General features: G+C 44.4%; 1 protein-coding gene across 8 annotated transcripts in view; it reads left to right on the top strand.

Moving 5' to 3' along the window:
- arap2 (ArfGAP with RhoGAP domain, ankyrin repeat and PH domain 2) overlaps positions 1-19,658 on the top strand; it is a 127,999-nt gene that overhangs the window by 7,808 nt on the left and 100,533 nt on the right. For all 8 annotated transcript variants that reach the window (XM_085806279.1, XM_085806280.1, XM_085806278.1 and 5 more), the window contains 5 exons: positions 4,479-4,546; positions 4,881-4,945; positions 6,279-6,641; positions 7,691-7,760; positions 17,771-17,891. In XM_085806279.1, the coding sequence (XP_085662405.1) occupies positions 4,479-4,546; positions 4,881-4,945; positions 6,279-6,641; positions 7,691-7,760; positions 17,771-17,891 (687 nt within the window). The remainder of the gene's footprint in view (positions 1-4,478; positions 4,547-4,880; positions 4,946-6,278; positions 6,642-7,690; positions 7,761-17,770; positions 17,892-19,658) is intronic.

Here is a 19,658-nt window from a genome sequence, read left to right as displayed (position 1 = left end):
ACCACCATAGTCTTTATGGATGTGTGGTAAACATGTCAGTCTCTTACAGATGATATCTGACCATGTTGTGACATTATCTCATGCTGTGGATTCAACAGATTCATCTCCCCTCACACTTTTTTTTTTGGGCCTCCCCTTTTCGTTCTTGTTCCGAGTTCCTTCACCGCCGCGGTCTCTCGGCAGGCCTTGTTTTGCCGACTTTTTCTCTGTACGGAACAAGACAGGGAGTGAGACTATAGAGAGAAAAAGGCAAGGCAAGTGAAGTAGGTTGGGAGGAAGGAAGAGGAGATGGATGCAAAACAGGCTGAGAGACGGAGGAAGAGAGGGAGGCGAGGCGGTCCCAGAGCAGGGAGACGGGGAGCTCGACTCGCAAGTTAAATCTCCCTTCACAGCGAGGTCTAGCATTTTTACCCGAGCATATTTGAAGAGTTTATTTCCAAGATGAGATCCACAACTTTAAGAAAATGTGCACTATAGTCTCGCACAATGATTGTTGTATTCAATCAAAAAACCTGCTACTGGCGGCTGGCAGAATTTTAATTAACACCCTCACACATCCTCTCATAAATAAGTTTCTTTCACAAGAAAAATCTCATTGCAGAAACAGGTTTCAGTGTATTGCTTCTTCAGCAGCTTTAGCAACGCAGCGGGCCTGGTAGAATATTCAATTATTAAAGCACTTTTACCTCGCAGTGCCTTTGATCATAGTGGCATACATTTATTAAGTGACACACTTCGTAGGTACACTACAGTGTACACTAAAGTTAGAAATGTATGTGTGGTGTGGTTGTTTCTGTGTCGTTTATGCAATGATGGCTGGCATGACCTTTGTCTCACACACACACACACACACACACACACACACACACACACACACACACACACACACACACACACACACACACTCACACCACGTGGGCAGCGGAACTTAAAGTGCCAACCTCAGTAGCCAGAGGAAAATACAAGTCTCAGTTGTGAAACGAAATGTTCTTTTTTTAAACGTACACGTCATTCGAAGCCATACTGTCTGTTTTAGTCCAATATGTCCTTAAAGGGACATTGTGTAACCTCTCCTGTTATCTATTCACGAAAATCGATTATTTCGTTCAAAAGTATGTTTTTCATTAATCAGTAATCACCCCCATCAACAAACTGAAGTGTTCCGATAAGCTCTGAATTTGCCGTTCATATCATTCATAGATACATGGAGCGGGCAAGCTCAGTGCTGGCTGCCATGTCCTGTCGCCATGTTTTTACGTTCAGTGGCAGCGTGACGGTAGGAAACCACGGAAACTCACCGGAGACACCGGAGCTGTCGGCTCAGGTCGAGGTGGCGTCTGTGAAAAGTCACCGCGGTAACGCAGTGAGGAGGAATGGAGCGTTACACTGATGCTGCATTCACGTGCAGTCAGGCAGACGGCCGTCGGTAACAAACCAGATGTCGTTTTAGTCACAGAAGTCAAGAGAAAGCCGGTAAAACGTGGGTCAGGTAAACAATATGACATTGCCATGACAACATATTGTCACGTGTGACGGACCACTTGCTTACATAGAGGCTTGTTTATGCTGTTACGTGCAGCGGCTGTCGTCCGTCTGCTGTCTGCCCAATTTCACGTGAATGCAGCATGAAAAATACGATTGAGTTGCTTGCGATCTACAACCGCAACGCTAGATGGGAGTAATTCCTACACAATGTACCTTTAATGATGAATGGTATGACAAAAAAAGACCAAATGTAGCCCTTTTACCTTCACTGATGTGAGTATTTTTCATATTTTTTCAGTTGTACATTAGCATTGATACAGAAACTGACTGAAAATCATGGTAACATGCAGTTTTACAGTACATGCCAGTGCTTATCAGATTAGCCAGGGGAGCGGCAGAGAAAACTCCAGCATTGTCTTTGCAAATAAACACACACTGACCTCCAGTTGGCGTAATAAAGTCTCATTACCTCCAACATTAATCGCAGTCTTACTGTACGTTTTATCCGTAGCCAACAGGTTTCTATATGACAGAGTGGGCTGGCTAACTACAGTACAATAGCTCAAAATCTGTGTATAAACTACATTTGTTCAGCTGAAAACCTGATATACTAGTGAAAAAAGTAGTTAAGCGACATGAAAAATATGATAATAACAACAATTACTGTCAACATCATTATTATCATCATTTGAAAATACATTTTACTTGAACTTTTCACTGTTAGATTTCAGAAATTGCACATTTTTTCTAATTTGAATTCAGTCGGTGGCAGCTTTGTGTTCTCCATGCTCACAGTGGGAGAGACACAGATCAGTGATTAGAAACAAACTGACCTGTGACTCCCGGACTTAAAAGCAAGGGATGCCTCATTCAGAACAAAATCAATCTCTCCTCTGCAACTCCGGGGCTGATGGTTACATTTAGGTCGTTCCGCAGACCGCGACACCAGAGCGAGCCGGGGTCGTGAGCAGATAAAGGAAGCAAAGCGGCGTGGTTCGACCGAGAAGAAACAAAGGCGGACTCCGGAGATGGAGTCGGTGAGGGAAGAATAGAAGAGAATCAGACAGGAATTGAGTACAGTGGCGTCCTGTGGCCCTAGGAGAGAATCGCGAGCGGCCCGAAGGTCAGCTGATAGATGATGATTGATGGTTGCCATCTGCCCGGCGAGCCCCGTCTGCAGCGAGAGGGAGCGGCCTCTGTGTTGCGGCGGATTCTATCATCAAATAAACTGACCCCTTCATAAAGTGTACCAAGTCTGGTATATGCCCTTCGTGCCCTTCTGTAATGGCCCCGCATTGTTGTGTGATTGTGTGTCTATAAAGCTTTAAAAAGCAGTACATTCACCACGGTAAAGGTGCGAGTGTGAGACTCCGGCTCATCTGACCGGCCATCCTTTTTTTATGTCTCGGTTTCTCTCAAGGCATCTTCATGTGTCTGAGGTATATTTCGATCTTTGTGCACCGCTGTCTGCCCCCCCCCCCCCCCCCCCCTCCTCTCGCCGGTGTCTATGTTGTGTGTGTCTGGCCCCCGTGGCGGTGTCTTCTGGCCCTCACAAACCTCAGGAGAGGGTGGTGTCATTTTTCACCGAGACAGGCAGGAGCCCACGCAGGGTGGCCCCGGGTCTCCAGACTAATAGTGTCTGGCCAAAGTCTCTCTCTCTCCGCTCTGTCGCTTCTTCTTCGTCATCTTCTTCTTCTTTGCGTCTTCCCCTCGTCCAGGAGCCAAGACAGAGAACTGGCCTTGGAAGAGACTCAGTTGGTTTTTAAAGGGATAGTTCAACATTTTGGCAAATTGGCCCATTGCCATAATCCCTATAGTCATAGCAGTAGGTTTGTTAACTTTATTTGTCGGTGCAAGCTATTTTTAGAACGGCGGAGCAGAACTGCGAGCTACTCAGAGCTACGCTACGGAGGCTCATGGGATTTCTTGGTTTCCCCTCATCAAACTCATCAAATACTGTACACAATCCAACAACTCCAAAACACTCTGGTGGACAAGTTGTGACCTGCACAATCACCAAGCTATGAGATAATAACAGAACGTTACAAGACGGAGTTGTTTTCGAGGTAAATACACTGCTTGCCAAAGAACTGTCCCTGAAGGCAACGCGCATCAGTGGTTTTGCATGAATTCACCTCTAAAGCAACTCTGTCTTGTAACGTTCCGTTATTATCATAGCGTTGTGAATGTGCAGGTCACAACTTGTCCACCAGAGCGTTTTGGAGTTGTTGGATTGTGTATTTGATGAGTTTGATGAGGGAAACCAAGAAATCCCATTAGCCTCTCAGTGTTTCCCCCAGAAAATTTGTTAGTTAAGGTGGTGTCTGTCCTGTCGGCGGGGGGAGCGGGTCGATCGATCGATCGTCCGGGGGGGGGGGGTGGGCGTGCCGTAGTTTCACTTTCGCCGCGCTTCTCTGTGGTGATGCGGAGATGAATGAAGGCGATCGTCCGACGGGGGGGGGGGGGGTGCCGAATATTGCTCCTTTTTTTTTTTTTTAAAGACGTTAGTTTAGGTGGCAGCTCTTTGTTGTTAAGGCGGCCGCCTTAACAGGAAAGCGCTGCGGGAAACACTGGCCTCTGTAGCGTAGCTCTGAGCAGCACGCCGTTCTAAAAATAGCTTGCGCCAACAAATAAAGGTAACAAACCTACTGTACTAGCGATTATGGCAATGGGCCAATTTGCCAAAATGTTGAACTATCCCTTTAAGACAGACTTGCGGAGAATCGCACTCCCAGTTGTGGCGTGGAAAAGGGCCAAGTGAAGAGAGATAGGGCATGCTAAAACAAAATTTAATTGGTTTACTGCATGCATGGATCGAAGGTTGACACATTTATTTAGATCAATGACCAAAGGGCAGTATAGCAACTGAGTGATTTCAGATTCAACCGGAACAATGCTGTTAAGCTCCTTACTCTTCAAGCATCACATTCAGGCCTCCACAAGGTTCATCACAATAACCACCATTGTTGTCTGTCTCTGTGTCCTTTTTCTAGGTCCACCTCAAACGCCCATCGCTCCCTACGGGGAAACGTTCCTGTTCCACAGCCCTGAATGCGGCGCGGTAAGACACCACACATACTCCCACTAGTGGACAGCGCGTAGCAAAAGAGGAACAGGACATTTCTCAGATCTTCAACACTTATCAGCCGTGTTTCAGCCACAGCCTGCACGTAACAGCAGACTTCCCTCTCACTGTTAATATTGTCACGCAAAAAACAGAGTGGAAAATGTACTGGTTTCACTTTGCCCCCCCTGAGGTTAATAGAAATGTCACCAAGACACTAAAGTTAACATAGCTGAGTGCAGCAACAAGATAACAGTGTCTGACTGAAAGATGGACACTTTTTTTTTTACCTCCATCTGATGCTAATCTCTCTCTTTTCTGTGTTCTATAGGACCAAGGTGGTAAAGAAGGTTTACAGAAGGGGTTTAAGGACATAATAAAGCAGAAGAAGCACAGGTATGGTGTTTTAATGGACTGTCCCATCCTACGCACTGGGAAAAAACAGAAATTCACATGTTCAAAAAAGAGAACTACTGACCAATATTGATGGTGTTAAGTGTTGTACTTTCAGTGTAACATTGCATACAATAAAATTTTAGGACTGTTTAGTAGTGTGCACATGCGTTCTGAAAGTAGGACAACAATCAGCAATGTGCTTTTGGTTTTCGCGACTGTTGAATCTCCAACCGCTGAATCGTTTCATCTGCACGCAGTTTAGTTTGATGCCTTTAACGGTCAATATTCAGATGTGGTCTTTGCAGCACAAAGATGGGTCAAGCCTTGAGCTCCACTGAACATAATACAAGTAAAAGCAGTGGAGGTGATCTGAGGGGAGTATTCATGATACTGCCTTTAGAAGTGTGATATTTAGGTGAGAGGAGAGTGTTAGGTGTGAAGATTAGCAGGACTCTCACTTCCTTACACTCTTAATAGCTTAGCGGAAACTCAGTTCAAAATTACACTGACTTAAATAATAATTTACATGTTGCATCTTGATTGTTAAATATGGGCACAAGAGAAAATGTGTGGTTACATTATGAACTGCAACAAATAACCACACAGCAGTTGTTCTCTGTGGTATTGAGCTGCTCAGCTGCTTCGTAGAAGTGTATTTCAGCAGAATGTGGAACTACAGTAAGTAATGGTAACTGTACTGCAATGGGCAGAGATTACATAAGAATACAGTTAACCAAAACGAACATCGAAGAACTTCTGTAATGACGTTCATAATCTTTAGTATTTGTCTTTAGAGTAGTGTTTTTCAACCTTGGGGTCGGGACCCCATGTGGGGTCGCCTGAAATTCAAATGGGGTCGCCTGACATGTCTAGTAATTGATAAAAATAAAATAAATTACTGATGAAAAACGTTTTAAATTAATTATTGTTACGATTAAAAACACCACAATCTTAAACGACTGTATTCTATACTTTCATTTTCTCAAATATAAATCGAGTTCAAATAAAATGCAGCATATAGAAATATCTGAGCTGGCACATCTTGATTGACAGCTGCAGTCACGTGATTCGCCAGAAATTTGTGATGTCAAAATGGGGTCCCGGGCCAAAAAGGTTGGGAACCACTGCTTTAGAGGATGTAATGAGTTCTAATGAGTACCTAATAGTAAATAATGAGTAAGCATCCAGCCACACCTCCCAGTGACACTACTTAAATCCCCCAACTCTTCTTCTTCCTGCCATCTATTCATAAATCCTAACGGTTCATCAGTTTTACATGAGTAGATGTATGTTTTTCGTCATCTAACACGTTATGTCATCTGTTCTCGTACAGAAAAAAGTTACCAAAGCAGAAAGAGTCAAAGGAAAAAGATCCCCCACCGGTTCCATCTCTCCCAGACCCCTACAAAGACGAGTACTCGACAGTGGACGAGTGCGTCAGCAATTTGCCGCGAGCCATAACGGACCAAAGTTTCACCCCGGCCCCTGAAACTCTTGCTGTCGGTCCAGCTGCCTCCGGCCCTAAGGATGGATCCTTGATCATGGTGGAGTGTGACCTCTACTCGGAGCCTGCAGAAGCCCTGGGGGGCGGGAGCGGGAACGCATTGCCCGATATTTCTCCATACGCATGCTTCTATGGAGCCCCCAAACACCAGGTGCTCAAAGTGGGCTGGCTGGACAAACTGTCGCCTCAAGGGTGAGTTCCAGCGCTGCCTCGGATCGGGAAATGTGATTCAAGATTCAGCTCAGATTATGAGACGTTAGAAATTCCTTCTTTATCTGATGTAACGCTACGCAGGCCTGCATGAAATCCTCACGACTGCCAGTTTTAATGCAGCTCCACACTTGCGTAGAGATTGACGATCATAAAATATTAATTTTCTATTAATATCAGTGCATGTTCTCACTCGGGTTTAGTGTACAACCTCTCGCTCCAAACAGCTTAAAATACACTTCTTACCACTGCCTGTTAAGTGGCTGAGAACCACAGCGCTACAACCACTGCTTCCTGTTTCCACGCAGACGGTTTCCATTCTGCACACTCCCACCCCTTGTCACCTCACCTCCCCTGTGTGTCTTCTGATCTATCTTTTGATTATTTAAAACTGATAAATGGTATTAGATGCAGAAGCCCGGAGGAGGATCTTTCTATAGCGAACAGCAGTATCGGAAAGATCGTGGGGAAAAAAAGGAAGCAGAGAAATAACACTGTGCAGCTGAGATGCACGGCGCTATATTGTTCATTATTTCGCTGTAGTTGGGAAAGAAAATATAGTTTTGCCAGGAAGGCCAGAGTCTCTAGGTGCTGTGTGTTTCACCGTAGCTTGAAGCCAGAGCTATCAATCACCAGCTTCCTTTTTCATATTCTCCTTCGCCTCTTCATTTGCATAGGTTTGGCAAACTGCCCTAGGGCTGTTGAATATTCAATCTGAAAGTATCCATTTGTTTTGATTATGCTAATTGGCAGCTGTTGATACAACTCTTGACATTAATGAATCAGTGGCACTCTTAATGAAATATGAGTACCTGTTCAGAGCAGATTTGGTTACTGGCCTACTGTGTTGACACTTGATCTGTTCTTATATCCTTTTTTTCCCCTCTTTTTCTTCTTTCTTTTTTTTTTTTTTTTTACAGTTCCGTAACTTATTGCTCTGAAATCTGACTTTGTTTTGAGCCAGATGGTTTCAACTTGGGGGTTCATGTCACATTTTCACATCAACTTTTCACCATTTTTTTTTTCTTCAGAAAATGTGTTTTCCAAAGGAGGTGGGTGCGATTCGACGGTGAGAGTTTGGCCTACTACAACAATGACAAGGTGGGTACCAAAAAAAACACAAAACAGCACATACTTGCGAATACTCCCAGAAGCCTTTTTTTTAACGCACAAATGTTCGCACTTCACCCTCCCCCTTTCGGTGCTGACACACTCTCAGCCTCCGCGCGCCAATCTCATCCCTCCGTCACAGAAATCTACACCACGAGCAGCCGAGCCAAGTTTCCTAAGTGTTCCCTTCTCTCTCTCCTCTTTCCTCCTCCTCCTCCTCCCCTCTCATTGTCATCATCATCATCATTAGCTTGGCAGGCTAAAGAATGGGAGCAAGGACAGAGCGACATTACGCCACGCATGACGGGCCAGCGCTCTCTGTGCCCGCCCAGCCATACAGTAAAGTACATTGATGTTGGCACCTGACCAGATATCAGAGAGAGAAAGAAAGAAAGAGATGGGGCGAGAGAGCGCACCCTCCTCTCTGCTTTTGCCTCCCTCAGCATTTCTCCCTCCCCGTACCTCTCTTCATACTCCCTCTGTCTTGACAGTCGAGCTTGAAATTTCGCTTAGCATCGCCCGCCTCATCATCAGAGCGAGCGGAGGGAGGGAGGGAGGGATGAGAGGGAGAAGGAGTTGGGGCAGGACTGAGAGTACGGGGGCTGAAAGAGCAGAAACTGGAGAGGGAGATGCGAGCAAGATGGCAGTTTAACCTTCACTTGTTCCCATCTGTTGTTTTCAAGTCGGGGACCTTCTTTTGATCTGCACCGACACTTATAAACTGGTCCGGGAGAAAAAAAAGAAAACAGTGCTCATCAACTGAGCCAATCAAACAAAAACTGACTGAATATTTTTTGAAATTTCACTAAAAGAAATTCTTTGTGTGACCACGTTCTGTCCTTTTTTGAACCACCGAGCCGTTTTTTAAAAACTTTTTTTAATTGACGCCTCCGTTAATGAGTCGTGTAATCCATTACAGCACATATCAAGTCTGCACCGTTCTTTTTTCCTCCAATATTATGTTATTGCTGTGAGGTAGGGGTCTGACATCTTTCAAATTTAGTGCCAATGCAATGTCTTGCGACTCGCGTTATCATTCCAATTAAATGTGACAATGGATTTCCGGCAGTCTGCCTCTTGGTTGGAACCGGCTCCCTGGGGCGCGATACGGCAGGTGCCACAGCTTGAATGCGAAAGAAGAGTTTCCGTTTCAATTTTTTGTCGAACAGTCTGGAAAAAACCCCACCTCATTTGAATGTATGAATTCTTTTGCAACTTTGCGTTTTTCAGTTAATGAGACAGTACCCACTGATTGCATAGATTTCTGTCTTTTTTAATGTCCAGTGCAAAGTGTTTTAAATAATTTTCACTCAGTATCCTCACTGCAATAATGTGGTGCAAGGAAACCGCTAAACTGAAAAGATATATCTTAATGTTTTTTCCGACTTGGATGAGGAAATATCTAATTACAGAGAAGGTAAAATGAAAATGCCAACTTTTGATAGTCGACAAATATCAAGGTCTTCTGCAGACTTCAGTCAGGTTCCTCTTAAACGGCACTACAGTGTTACTCAACAATGCTGTAACACTGACAGAAATAGGCACAGTAGTAGAAGCAGATCATTTATTATGATCAATTACACAACTCAAGTATGTGTCACAACTCTTTATTGAATTTTCCCTAAACAGAAGTAAGTAGCTTCCACAAAATAGATTAAATCCTAGAAAACAGGATGAGCAGAATTATAAAGTCTGCACAGTTTCTATTAAAAGACAACATTTAATGCTTGGATCTTTTGTTTTCCTGCGAATCTTATGAGGCCGCAACCTAGCCGACATAATGTGCTTTACCTTCATCTTCTCGTTAATGACCGTTGGATGTATCTCGCGCTCTGAACAAAACACATTTTTCGGCGTGTTTGTGTGTTTGTGTGTGTGAGCTGTGACCTCGGCGCCCCCCTCCCAGGGCCGGCTTGTTTTCGCTGCAGCAGCATTGCACAACATCACAATCAATGATGTGGGACCTGTCTGAAGCCTGCTCGTTAATCACATACTAATTATAGCCCTCCATGCTCTCCTGCTCGCTCTGTCTGTCTCTCTCTCCCTCCCTTCCCTTCCCCCCACCTCGTTTTCTCTTTCCATTGTATTTGTTGCTTTATTTATCAGGACACGCTCGGTTGCCAGCAGAGCGGCAATCGGCAGGGAGGCCAGCGAGTCAGCACTTTATAGTCCGTGTCACTGTTGGCGTAGGCACGACACTTTTTTGGAAAGATGAAAGTTTGCTTTGCTGGGGATTGTTGTTTAGACTTTTTAAAGTCATCCTTGCCAATGTGACTCTCCCCTCAGAGGGCTTCATCATGTTTCGGGTGAACGAAGAGGTCGAACACAATCTCTCTGTCATCTCCCCTGGTTTATGTGGCCAGCTGAGGCCTCGTTGCCACCCCGCGTGCCACCCGGTGCCACCTCCGCAGGGCGAGCGCCGGCGGTAGGGCAGAGGAAGATTGCGAGGAAGTCTCTCACCGGCGCTTTGTGTCGGAAATTGAAATATGAGTCGGTGGCTCGCTTTCACTCACAGCGCAGACATGTGTGTGGTGTGTTTTTGTGTTTGTATGACTAGAAAAATTGCCGCTTACACTACATCACCTTTTTGTGTCTCCTATTTTGTCATGTTGACACGGGGGATCGGAATCTACACAGCTGATCTCGGAGGAGTTGTAGTGATTACAACATTATTCCACGGGAGTGATCTGCAACTGGAGCAAATTACTGTGATATTCAACAAAAACAAGCAAGCACCGACTGTGTGTGTGTGTGTGTGTGTTTGAGTGTGAATACACCACCTCCCTCCTTCCCCAGCCCACATATCTTGTTGCGCTTTAAATGGATACTGTCTCCGTCTCATCTCTCAGGTGCTCCAGCTACGAGCAATTTTGCCAACAATTTTCAATGGAAAGCAGCTACAGTAAAACTGCCTTAAAAACAGTCAGTAGATGCTGCTGCTCGATAATGTTTGTGCACTCATTTGCATATTTAGTATATCATTACATACTGATTTACATGTATCAAGATTAAAAGTGAAAAAAGAGGAACTTCTGGATCTGCTCTCGTCTTCTCCTGAAAACAACCCGCTGCTCCGTCTCCTCCTCCACCACCACCACCATGTTCCTCGTCTGGTGATCCCATCATCCCCTGCACACAAGGCAATCTCAGTCCTCACTGTTCTCATCTGTGGTTTCCTGATGGTGGAGAGAGTGAATCCCATCAGAGCTATCGTCAAGGATCTCTTGAAAACTCGTCTCGCACCTCCTCTCCTAAAACTTTAACATGTCTAACCAGCACTGAGCGCTCACTGTGGGCTTTTGCTGCACTTGTGTAATGCAGCCTCCTTGTGCGTACTAATTCGATGTAGTACTTAATATTACACTGAGGTTTCCTACTACACTGAGGCGTACTGGTATCCTTCACTTGTAGGTCGCTTCGGATAAAAAACATTGGCCACATGAGTAAATGTCAACTAATCTCAGCTGACTCTAACTATATTATATAGGTTGTTAATGTTAGTGACACAGAGAGGCCATACTGAGGCGTGCTTTCGCGTTTGTTATGTGAATGGGACCACACCTCAGTCCACACCAACTGCCTAGGCCAGTGGTTCCCAACCTTTTTTGGCTCGTGACCCCATTTTGACATCATAAATTTCTAGTGACCCCGCGCCGTCAATCAAGATGCACCAGCTCAGATATTTGCTGCAATTTATTTGAACTCAATTTATATTTGAGAACGTGAAAGTATAGAATGCTGTTGTTTAAGATTGTGTGTGGTGTTTTTAATCATAATTTTAAGAAGAATAATCATTAGTTAAAAAAGTATTTTTATCCGTAACTTTTTTTAAAATCAAATACTAGACATTTCAGGCGACCCTACTTTAATTTCGGGCGACCCTACATGGGGTCCCGACCCCAAGGTTGAAAAACCTTGGCCTAGGCCCTAGTATATGCCACAAGTTTTAGCTAAAAAGGCTCTCGTAGTTTTCTACCGCAGCTACGCTTCATTTTCAAAATCTGTTACTTGCAGAGAGTTGTAAATACAAATGATAAAAGGAAATGACCAGCGCTACAAATAACCCAAGTACTTGTGTACTGCATGACGTCGTGTGTGTCTCCATTGTTAAAGTTTAGCATTTCTTCTCAGAGTTTCATTTTTACAGTCAGGAGTAGCGTGAACATACCACGTGTCTTTTTCCAGTTCTGGAAACTGTGCTTGTTGTGTTGTTTTCCTCCTTCAATGCCGGTCTTTTACTCTTAGCAGTTAGCGGTTAGCAGCACGTTAGCTCAGAGCGAAGGCAAAGCAAAAACAAGTAAATGAACAAATGAATCATTTCTCACCTAGACTGACCACGGTGCAGTCAAGGTGGAGCAGCTTTTAATGGCCTCCACTGGGTCAGGGTTAAACACTGGTCTGTCTCACTGCTCATGCAAGTTCTGATTTTGGTAAAGACTTAATTTATTCAGTTTACATATTTCCAGTCACCATTTAACATATATATTTTTTAGCATCTTGATACAGTTTTGCACACTTCACATATTTATAGATGTTTTCAATGCAGTAAAGCTGAAGGTGTCCAGGTAGAGGGCAGCAAGATGCAGGAGAGAGACTTTGAGCTTAGGAGGAAAAACAGGCAGCACACAATCGTGTCTTTTAGTGTGGTTCTTTATTAAACAACTTAATCACACACTGAGTTTGTGATTTCTGGTTGTGCGGTGGGGTTTTGCCTATCTGTGAAAGTCACCACATGCCGCGTTGCTCAGTTTCACCACTGCATTGTGCTGCTCATCATTTTTACCTTGATGTCAAGATCATAATAAATACCTCCACTCCACTACCTGTGGACATTTTTTCCATTTCCATTTTTTTTTCTACTTACACATGAGAAGTTCAGTTGAGCAATAAAAAAACAACCTTGTTCTTTTCAGTATGCTCAGAATGTGCAGCTAGAACCTCAGTCCTGCCTGCTCTGGTCTGTCTGTCTGGTACTGTAGCTCATGGTGGATAACGTTAGCTAACATCTTGCTTCTACTGGAGAAAACGTTGTTCGGTCTTTTGTAGGTTTACACGAAAACAAAAATGCCTCCACACTGAAACATTCCCATACTTGTTCTCTCTCTCTCTCTCTTTATTTTTTTTTTTTACTTTCAACAGCCAGAAAACTCTCTTCTAGTTTGAAATCCGGTGGGATCTGTCAACCCCAGACAGAACTAATCGCACTTAATCACAGTCGCAGCTTGAAGGTCTCTGGCCGCGGTGATGTCATCATCGGGGTAGCGGAGGTGGCGTGGGAGAGTTGCGAGATCCTCAGTCTCACTTTCCCTCTACAGCGGTGTATCCAATCCGTCTCATCAATCACCCCTTTCGCCTGATTTCGTCAACACCAGGATTGACTTGGGAGAACGCTTTGGGACTGGGATGGGATGTAGTCTACAGGGTCCTGATGTGGTGTCATGTGTGCGTCTCTTAGTGTGTGTGTGTGTGTGTGTGATAGTGTGAGCGTGTGCATGATGTGTGTTTGTGAAAACAGTCCAAAGCCTGGCTTCAGGGTAGTGAGGGGAGGAAGTGAGGCGGATGGCTGCGAGGGATGAAGGGATGAGAGGACAGGGGGGGATGGGGGGGTGAGGCTGGAGAGGAGGCCAAAGGGGAGATGAGGCTTTAGGATCGGGGATCAGTCTTTGAGTGACTCGGTGTGCCTGATTGTCTGTCTATCTGACGCTGCAAAGCTCTCTCTTGCCGAGCCTGAAAGCTCCTCTGCTTACTCCCTCCTGTGTCTTCCCAAGATGCCTGCGCTCTCCGCAACACCCAAAATGCCTCTCTCTCACTCTCTCTTTTTTTTTTTTTACTTTCTTTTATTCGTGCTTCCTTTTCATTGTGATCACTACAACAGGGCGCAAACTATGTGATAATATTTTTTTGATTCACTCTCCTCAGCTTCGCTTGCAGCTCCAGCAGGCAGCAGCAGTGCACATCGAACACAGTTATGAACACAGAGGAGCATTCAGCAGCTCAGTGGCCAGATATTCAGGAGCGGACGCATATATGACTTTACAATAAAGGTTTATGTTGAACCCCCCTCTGTTTATAGATGTGGAACTAAGCCCTAGACTCTAAATAAGGATGGAGGCAACCTATGGCTTTCTGAAGCGCAGTCTTGAAGCTCAGAGTGGGGCTGTTTCACGGTTGCCATATATCTGACTCCTCTAATCTCACGGTGAATCCATAAATGGTCAAACAGTAGGGGCGCGCGTTGAGCCTAGATTGCCAGCTTGTGGGAAGCCTACACTCACTCAAAGTGACCACATCTCCAATTATACATTACATTCTGATAACATTTAAACATGTGACTTGTGTAAAAATAATAATATACAGTAATAGGAGGAAATCCGAACTGTTATTGCACTAGACTGTAAACCTGTTATATTATTTCCTCTGTAAAGTTGGGCAGTTTAACATGGGAGTCTATGGAGATTGACTCAAGCAGCCATTTAAAGAAGTGAAGTGATTTTAGCACTTCTCTTTTGGCTTCAGTCTCAGATGTTAACCTTTGCTGTTAGTATATTAGCTATAAAACTTTTGTTTACAGCTTGTTTCTGCTGCTCTGAAACAACCAAAAACTACTTGGTGACAGCAGCTTTAAGCAAAAACCTCCGACCCTTGGGATTGTAGCGCTCTTAAATCCAGAACTGAGACTTAAGCGCTTTAAGAGCCGACTCCCTTAATGTCTAGAGACTGTGATAGACTTTTAATATTCAGTTAGTAGACATGTGCAATTGAACTGAAATTGCTTTATTAGCACACGTTTGAAAAAAAAGTGGTGATGTTTATGGTCAGCGTTCAGAGAGGCAGATTGGAAGATTTTGCAGCTCACTTGCTTCTAATTAACTGGCTCTTCCCCTCAAGGCCTCCAAGAGTTAGAAGTTCCTTTTGACGAGACTTGAGACTTGGACTCGCCCAGAGAGCATCATCCTCCAAAGATCCTTAAGCAAATCCCGCTCATTGAAACACTGATCAAGGCTGCATTATTTGCCCACAAGCATTTTCTTTTTTTAATGCAGTTTCCCGCTGCATCCAGTTGGTGTCCTCGTGCCTCTACTGAAAACTTGCCGCCAGAGCCTTAACTCCATCCTGGTGGTACAGCTCTCCACCCTCTTTACCCTCCTCCCTCGCCTCCCTCGCCTCTCTCTCCACACCTCCATTATTGTAGGCTTTAGCTCCACTGCTCGGCTTTAATTGTTTCCTGAAGTTTACCAGTTTGTTTGTTGTTTTTCTTTTTTTTTTTAAAGAAAAAAGAAGAGACGTAGCCATCCACGCAGGAGAGAGGCAGCTCCAGAAATTGCGAAATGGCGAAATGACAAGGGGGCGGAGGGGGAGAGGAGTGGTGGGGGGGGGGGGTGGTGGAAGAGGACAAACGCTGGGAGGGTAGAACGAGAGGTAGCGATACGGGAGAGGCTCGAACGAAAGGATGTGGGAGTGAGAGAGTGGAGAGTGGGAGGGAGGGAGGAAGAAAGAGTGAAGCGGGGGAGAGATCTGTGGCAGGGGGAGGTGAGTCAGGTGTGTCTGTTATTGGAGAAAGAGAGATAGTTAGGCCTCATTGCTTCCTTGGCAGTCCGTCCTCTTGAGATTAGTCTATAAACATTACGTGTGTGTGTGTGTGTTTCTGTGTGTGTGTGTGTGTGTGTGTGTGTGTGTGTGTGTGTGTGTGTGGGCAGGCGGGCCCCAAGTGCACGCTTGTTGTTTGTCTGAATCCGCTGACCGCTTCCTTTCATCGCCTCTCTCTCGGCTGACTTCCTGCCGTCAGAGTATTTACAGATGCACAACTCACAATTAAGCAACTCTCTTCCGTCATGACCCCAAAACTAGAATTAAAACAATTAATTACCGTTAACCCATACTGGGGGTATAATTATCAGCAACGCAGCCAGCCACCAAGCTAATTCATCCAACACACATACACACACACACACATGCTGAGTTCCTCCTTTCCTCACCTTCCTTTAACTTCTGTCTAAATTTAGAGAGAGAAAGAGGGGAGATATTGGTGCGAGACTCCTGGGGAGAGAAATGTACGAGGCTGGCTGTCGGTAATTAGGTTGAGCCACTTCTTTCCATTGTTAACATCCTGCTTTAATATGAGAAGGACCCCTCCCTGACCCTCTTAGGCGTCTTCATTTCTACATGATGTCTCTCTCCTTTCCCACACACACACACACAATACACACACACGCCTCCCTTTCCCCCACCCCGCCCCTCTTCTGCATCTCTTTCTCGTCATGATTAGAGATCTTCACTCTTGCTTTTTCATTTTGTGTTTCTTTTTTACTCCCCACTGCAGCCTCTCCTTGGCCTTTCACACAAACCTAATTTCTGTTTTTTTTTCAATTCACGCTCCATCCATCCATCCATCCATCCATCCACTCGCTCCTCCCCTCCACCCACGCTCTCTCCCTCTCTCTAACTGACTATGCAGGCTGGTATATTTTTGGCTGTATGGTCTCTAGAAATAGGCTTTTTGTAGATGGCAAGGTCACGGGCTTAATTAACAATGGTGAGAGAGGAGTCAGAAGTTCACTTGGTTATTTCTTCTCCTTCTTCTCCCTCCATTCATCCTTCCTTTGCTCACTTCCCACTGTTTCGCGCCGGTATATGACGACGACGGCGGCGGCAGAGGAAACGCGTGACGTGTCGCTCAGGACCTCAGGAAATCAAAATTCAGGTCAAGCCAGTTGAAGAGCAACAGAGAGGAAGAAAAAAGAGAGACATGTCTGTTTTTTTTTTCATACTTTGCAATGATAATGACATTATCGACATGAATAATGCAGCGTCTGCAACGACCCCTTTTCCCCCCTTTTTTTATAACCCAGTGATTTTCACACTGCTAGAGAAGCATAATGTACTGTCCCCCAGTTCACTCTGCTGCAAGAACATTAGAGTCTGAGATCTTCTCGGCTTTTCCCGACTACTTTAAGGACATTTTTCTGACATATTTGCCACATTACGGTTTGAATACCGATCATATGGCGCCTCCTTTCGCCCTAGTGATAGTATTGAGCTTTTGATTACCGGTATTTTACTTTTTTCGCCCCCTTCTGTCTCTTTTTCCACATTGTCGACGACCCAGTACTTTAATTGCCATTGTCAGGGGAGACCGTAAAGAGGGTCATGGAGCCTCCAGTGCAAATTCCTCCTTATTTGGATGCCTCCACCAGAGCTGCTAGGGGAAAACACGGGGGTAATGAGACAATACACACACAGCCAAATCCCACTTTACCCAACAAGCACTTCCTGTGCTTTCCCCAAATCCCCCAGTACGGCGTGCATGCCTCTTTTTAAATATTTGAGAAGTTTGTTTTCAGCTTGTAGATTTGTTTTTTACGATGTCTCCTAATGCCCAAATGGCAGCAGCGAGCGAGCGTGTGTGTTATTCTTGTTTTCTGTGCTTCCTTGGTTTAACACAGGTTCATTTCTTGTACGTCCATTTCAATTTCTGCATGTTTCAAGCTCGTAATTTGAGTTTTCTTTTATGTTTCAAAGCCAAAGTAATTGATGCAAAGATCAAATCAAAGCAACGAGCGCTGGCTTGGTAGCCAGTACGCAACTCGTGTGAAAAGATACCGTGTGCTTATTTTTCAGTTTCTTGATTCAAACGCAGCTTTTTCCGAGAGCTCTGTACCGTTTATCAAAGTTATTGTTTGAAAGGGAACAGAGTTGGGAGGCGGGGGGGGCTATTTCTGACGCTGTATTGATGGGTTATGGCGCTAGTTTGAGGATGTCTGTCAGTGGTGTTTCAAATTGAGAGCGATCATAGCCGACGGTAATACAGCTCGGAATTACACATCTATTGATGCAAACAGTGCGCTGGAAAATAGTGATTGTGGGTCCACGGATGCAGATAATAGGAATAACCAAGAATTCAATAACGTTACAAGCATGCATGAAGCTGTTTGTGTTTGTGAACTTGTGTGTTTTTATAGCGCTCTTATCTCTATCCGTTTTCTCTCTCTCTCCCTGTATAGGAGATGTACTCTAAAGGTATGATCCTGGCCAGCGCTGTCAGACAGGTACGAGGACTGGGAGATAACAAGTTTGAGGTAGTCACCTCCCTCCGGACCTTCATATTCCGGGCTGAAAGAGAAGGTACGTACAACAAGTGCATCCTTTTTTTTTTTTCTTCTCTCATGCAGTGTTTGTCTGTCATCTATCAGCGACTCATTCTGCTCTTTCTGCTTGTCAGTCTGCCTCAGTCACTCTGGCTGTCTGATTCTCTGTCTGGCCTTGTTTTTCTCTCTCGCTCTCCTCCGGTTCCCCGCCTCTCTCTCTGTCCTTTCCCTCTCCCCTCCCCTCCCTCTCTTTTGTCTCCCTCATTTCTTACCTCACTCTCTACTGTAAATGCCTCTGTGGTAATCATCTGTCCCACCTCTTTCTCTGTTTTTTTTCTTTTGGTCTCTTTCTTTCCTCTTGCAGTTTTTTTTTTTATCACAGCCATTTATTTTTCTTGCTTCTCTCCCTTTAGAGGACATTATGAGTCATTATTGCTAAAAATCACTTTTGCAAAGTATCTTTTTGCATAGAAGTGTGTCCTTCTTTGCTTTCTTTCAAAGCGTTTATGAAAATATCAATATCAATCTCCTTTCTGTATGGAGCCGAGCCTAACATAAAGACTGGAGGTAGGGGGGACACCTGGCTTGTGACTGTGCTGTATTTTTAAAAGGAATAATTTAGCATTTTTGGAAAAAAAAATACTTTTTTTCTGTCACTGTCGCTCTTACATAGGTAAAGCTGCTGGTTAGCCTGTTAGCATCTCTATAGCTCTATAATAAACATTTAAAACTCTATCTACAGTCACACTTATTTGAATCTAATATGCCTTCAGGACATGTTTAACCCTGGACTGAAACCAGTCAAGAAAAATTAAATCCACCTTGCAACACTTCTGAAATTAAATTTTCTAGCTTGTTAGTTTAGCATGTACAAAAAGAAACAAAAACAACCACACAACCACATGTGGTGCAGGAGCTTTGTCCTGAGCTCGTATCAAACACCAGCACCAGGTGGTTTACTATGACTGTGCACTACAACCTGCAGTTGTTTGGTGCCATTATGTCTTTACAGAAACCAAAACCAAAACCTGAATTCACTGACTATTTATCTAGTGCTACAGTCCTTGATGCTGCATAGAAGTACTAAATGAATAGGTAATGTCTTCTTTGTTAGAAAATCCAAATTGACACTTACAACCTCTCCCTCTTGACTCTCTTGACTCTTAAAACCACAAATTGGTGATCTCACATTTTTGTTTGTGTAGTGGTTAAAAGTTGAAGCTACGATGTGGAAACAGCCAATTAGTTATTTATGCTAACCAAAGCTAAAAACTTAACACTGACATAAAATTGATATTGATAGTCCCATTTTACTGTCAAGGTGAAAAAACAACCAAAACTCTAATGGCAGCACAAATGTTGTCTTCAAGGCAATCTATTCCTGCCAATCACATTTACTCAGTATTGTTTAGACATCACAATATGGATACTTAGCCAATAATGATGCTGTATGACTGAGTGTGCAGGCCCCCACGCTGCCCAGGTAGATGTCTGTGGCTTAATGTCCCAGCATGAGCCTATGATATGAAGTCGAGGTAAGAGGTTGGAATAAATGAACACAATCTCCAATCTTCCAGGAACTGCCCTTTTAATAGACCTCCGTCCACCTTCCTCTCTTTATCCCTGTGTCAGACAAAATGGAGTAAAGAGTTGTCTCTGCTTATCCTCTTCCGGCTGGAAGCTCTGTCCGTGTCGGCCTTAATGAGAGGGGAAAGCGACACCTTCCACTCGGTACCTCCTGTCTGCTTGATGGCAGTCTATTAGGCAGCTCAGGTCACACTGCTCATTTACTAATCGAGGGTCT

This window comes from Trachurus japonicus, chromosome 18 (assembly GCF_045865225.1).
Source record: "Trachurus japonicus isolate A0001 chromosome 18, Traja_1.0".
NCBI classification, from domain to species: Eukaryota; Metazoa; Chordata; class Actinopteri; order Carangiformes; family Carangidae; genus Trachurus; species Trachurus japonicus.
Note: the sequence above shows the minus strand (reverse complement) of the source record. Positions and strands in the feature narration are given on the sequence as shown.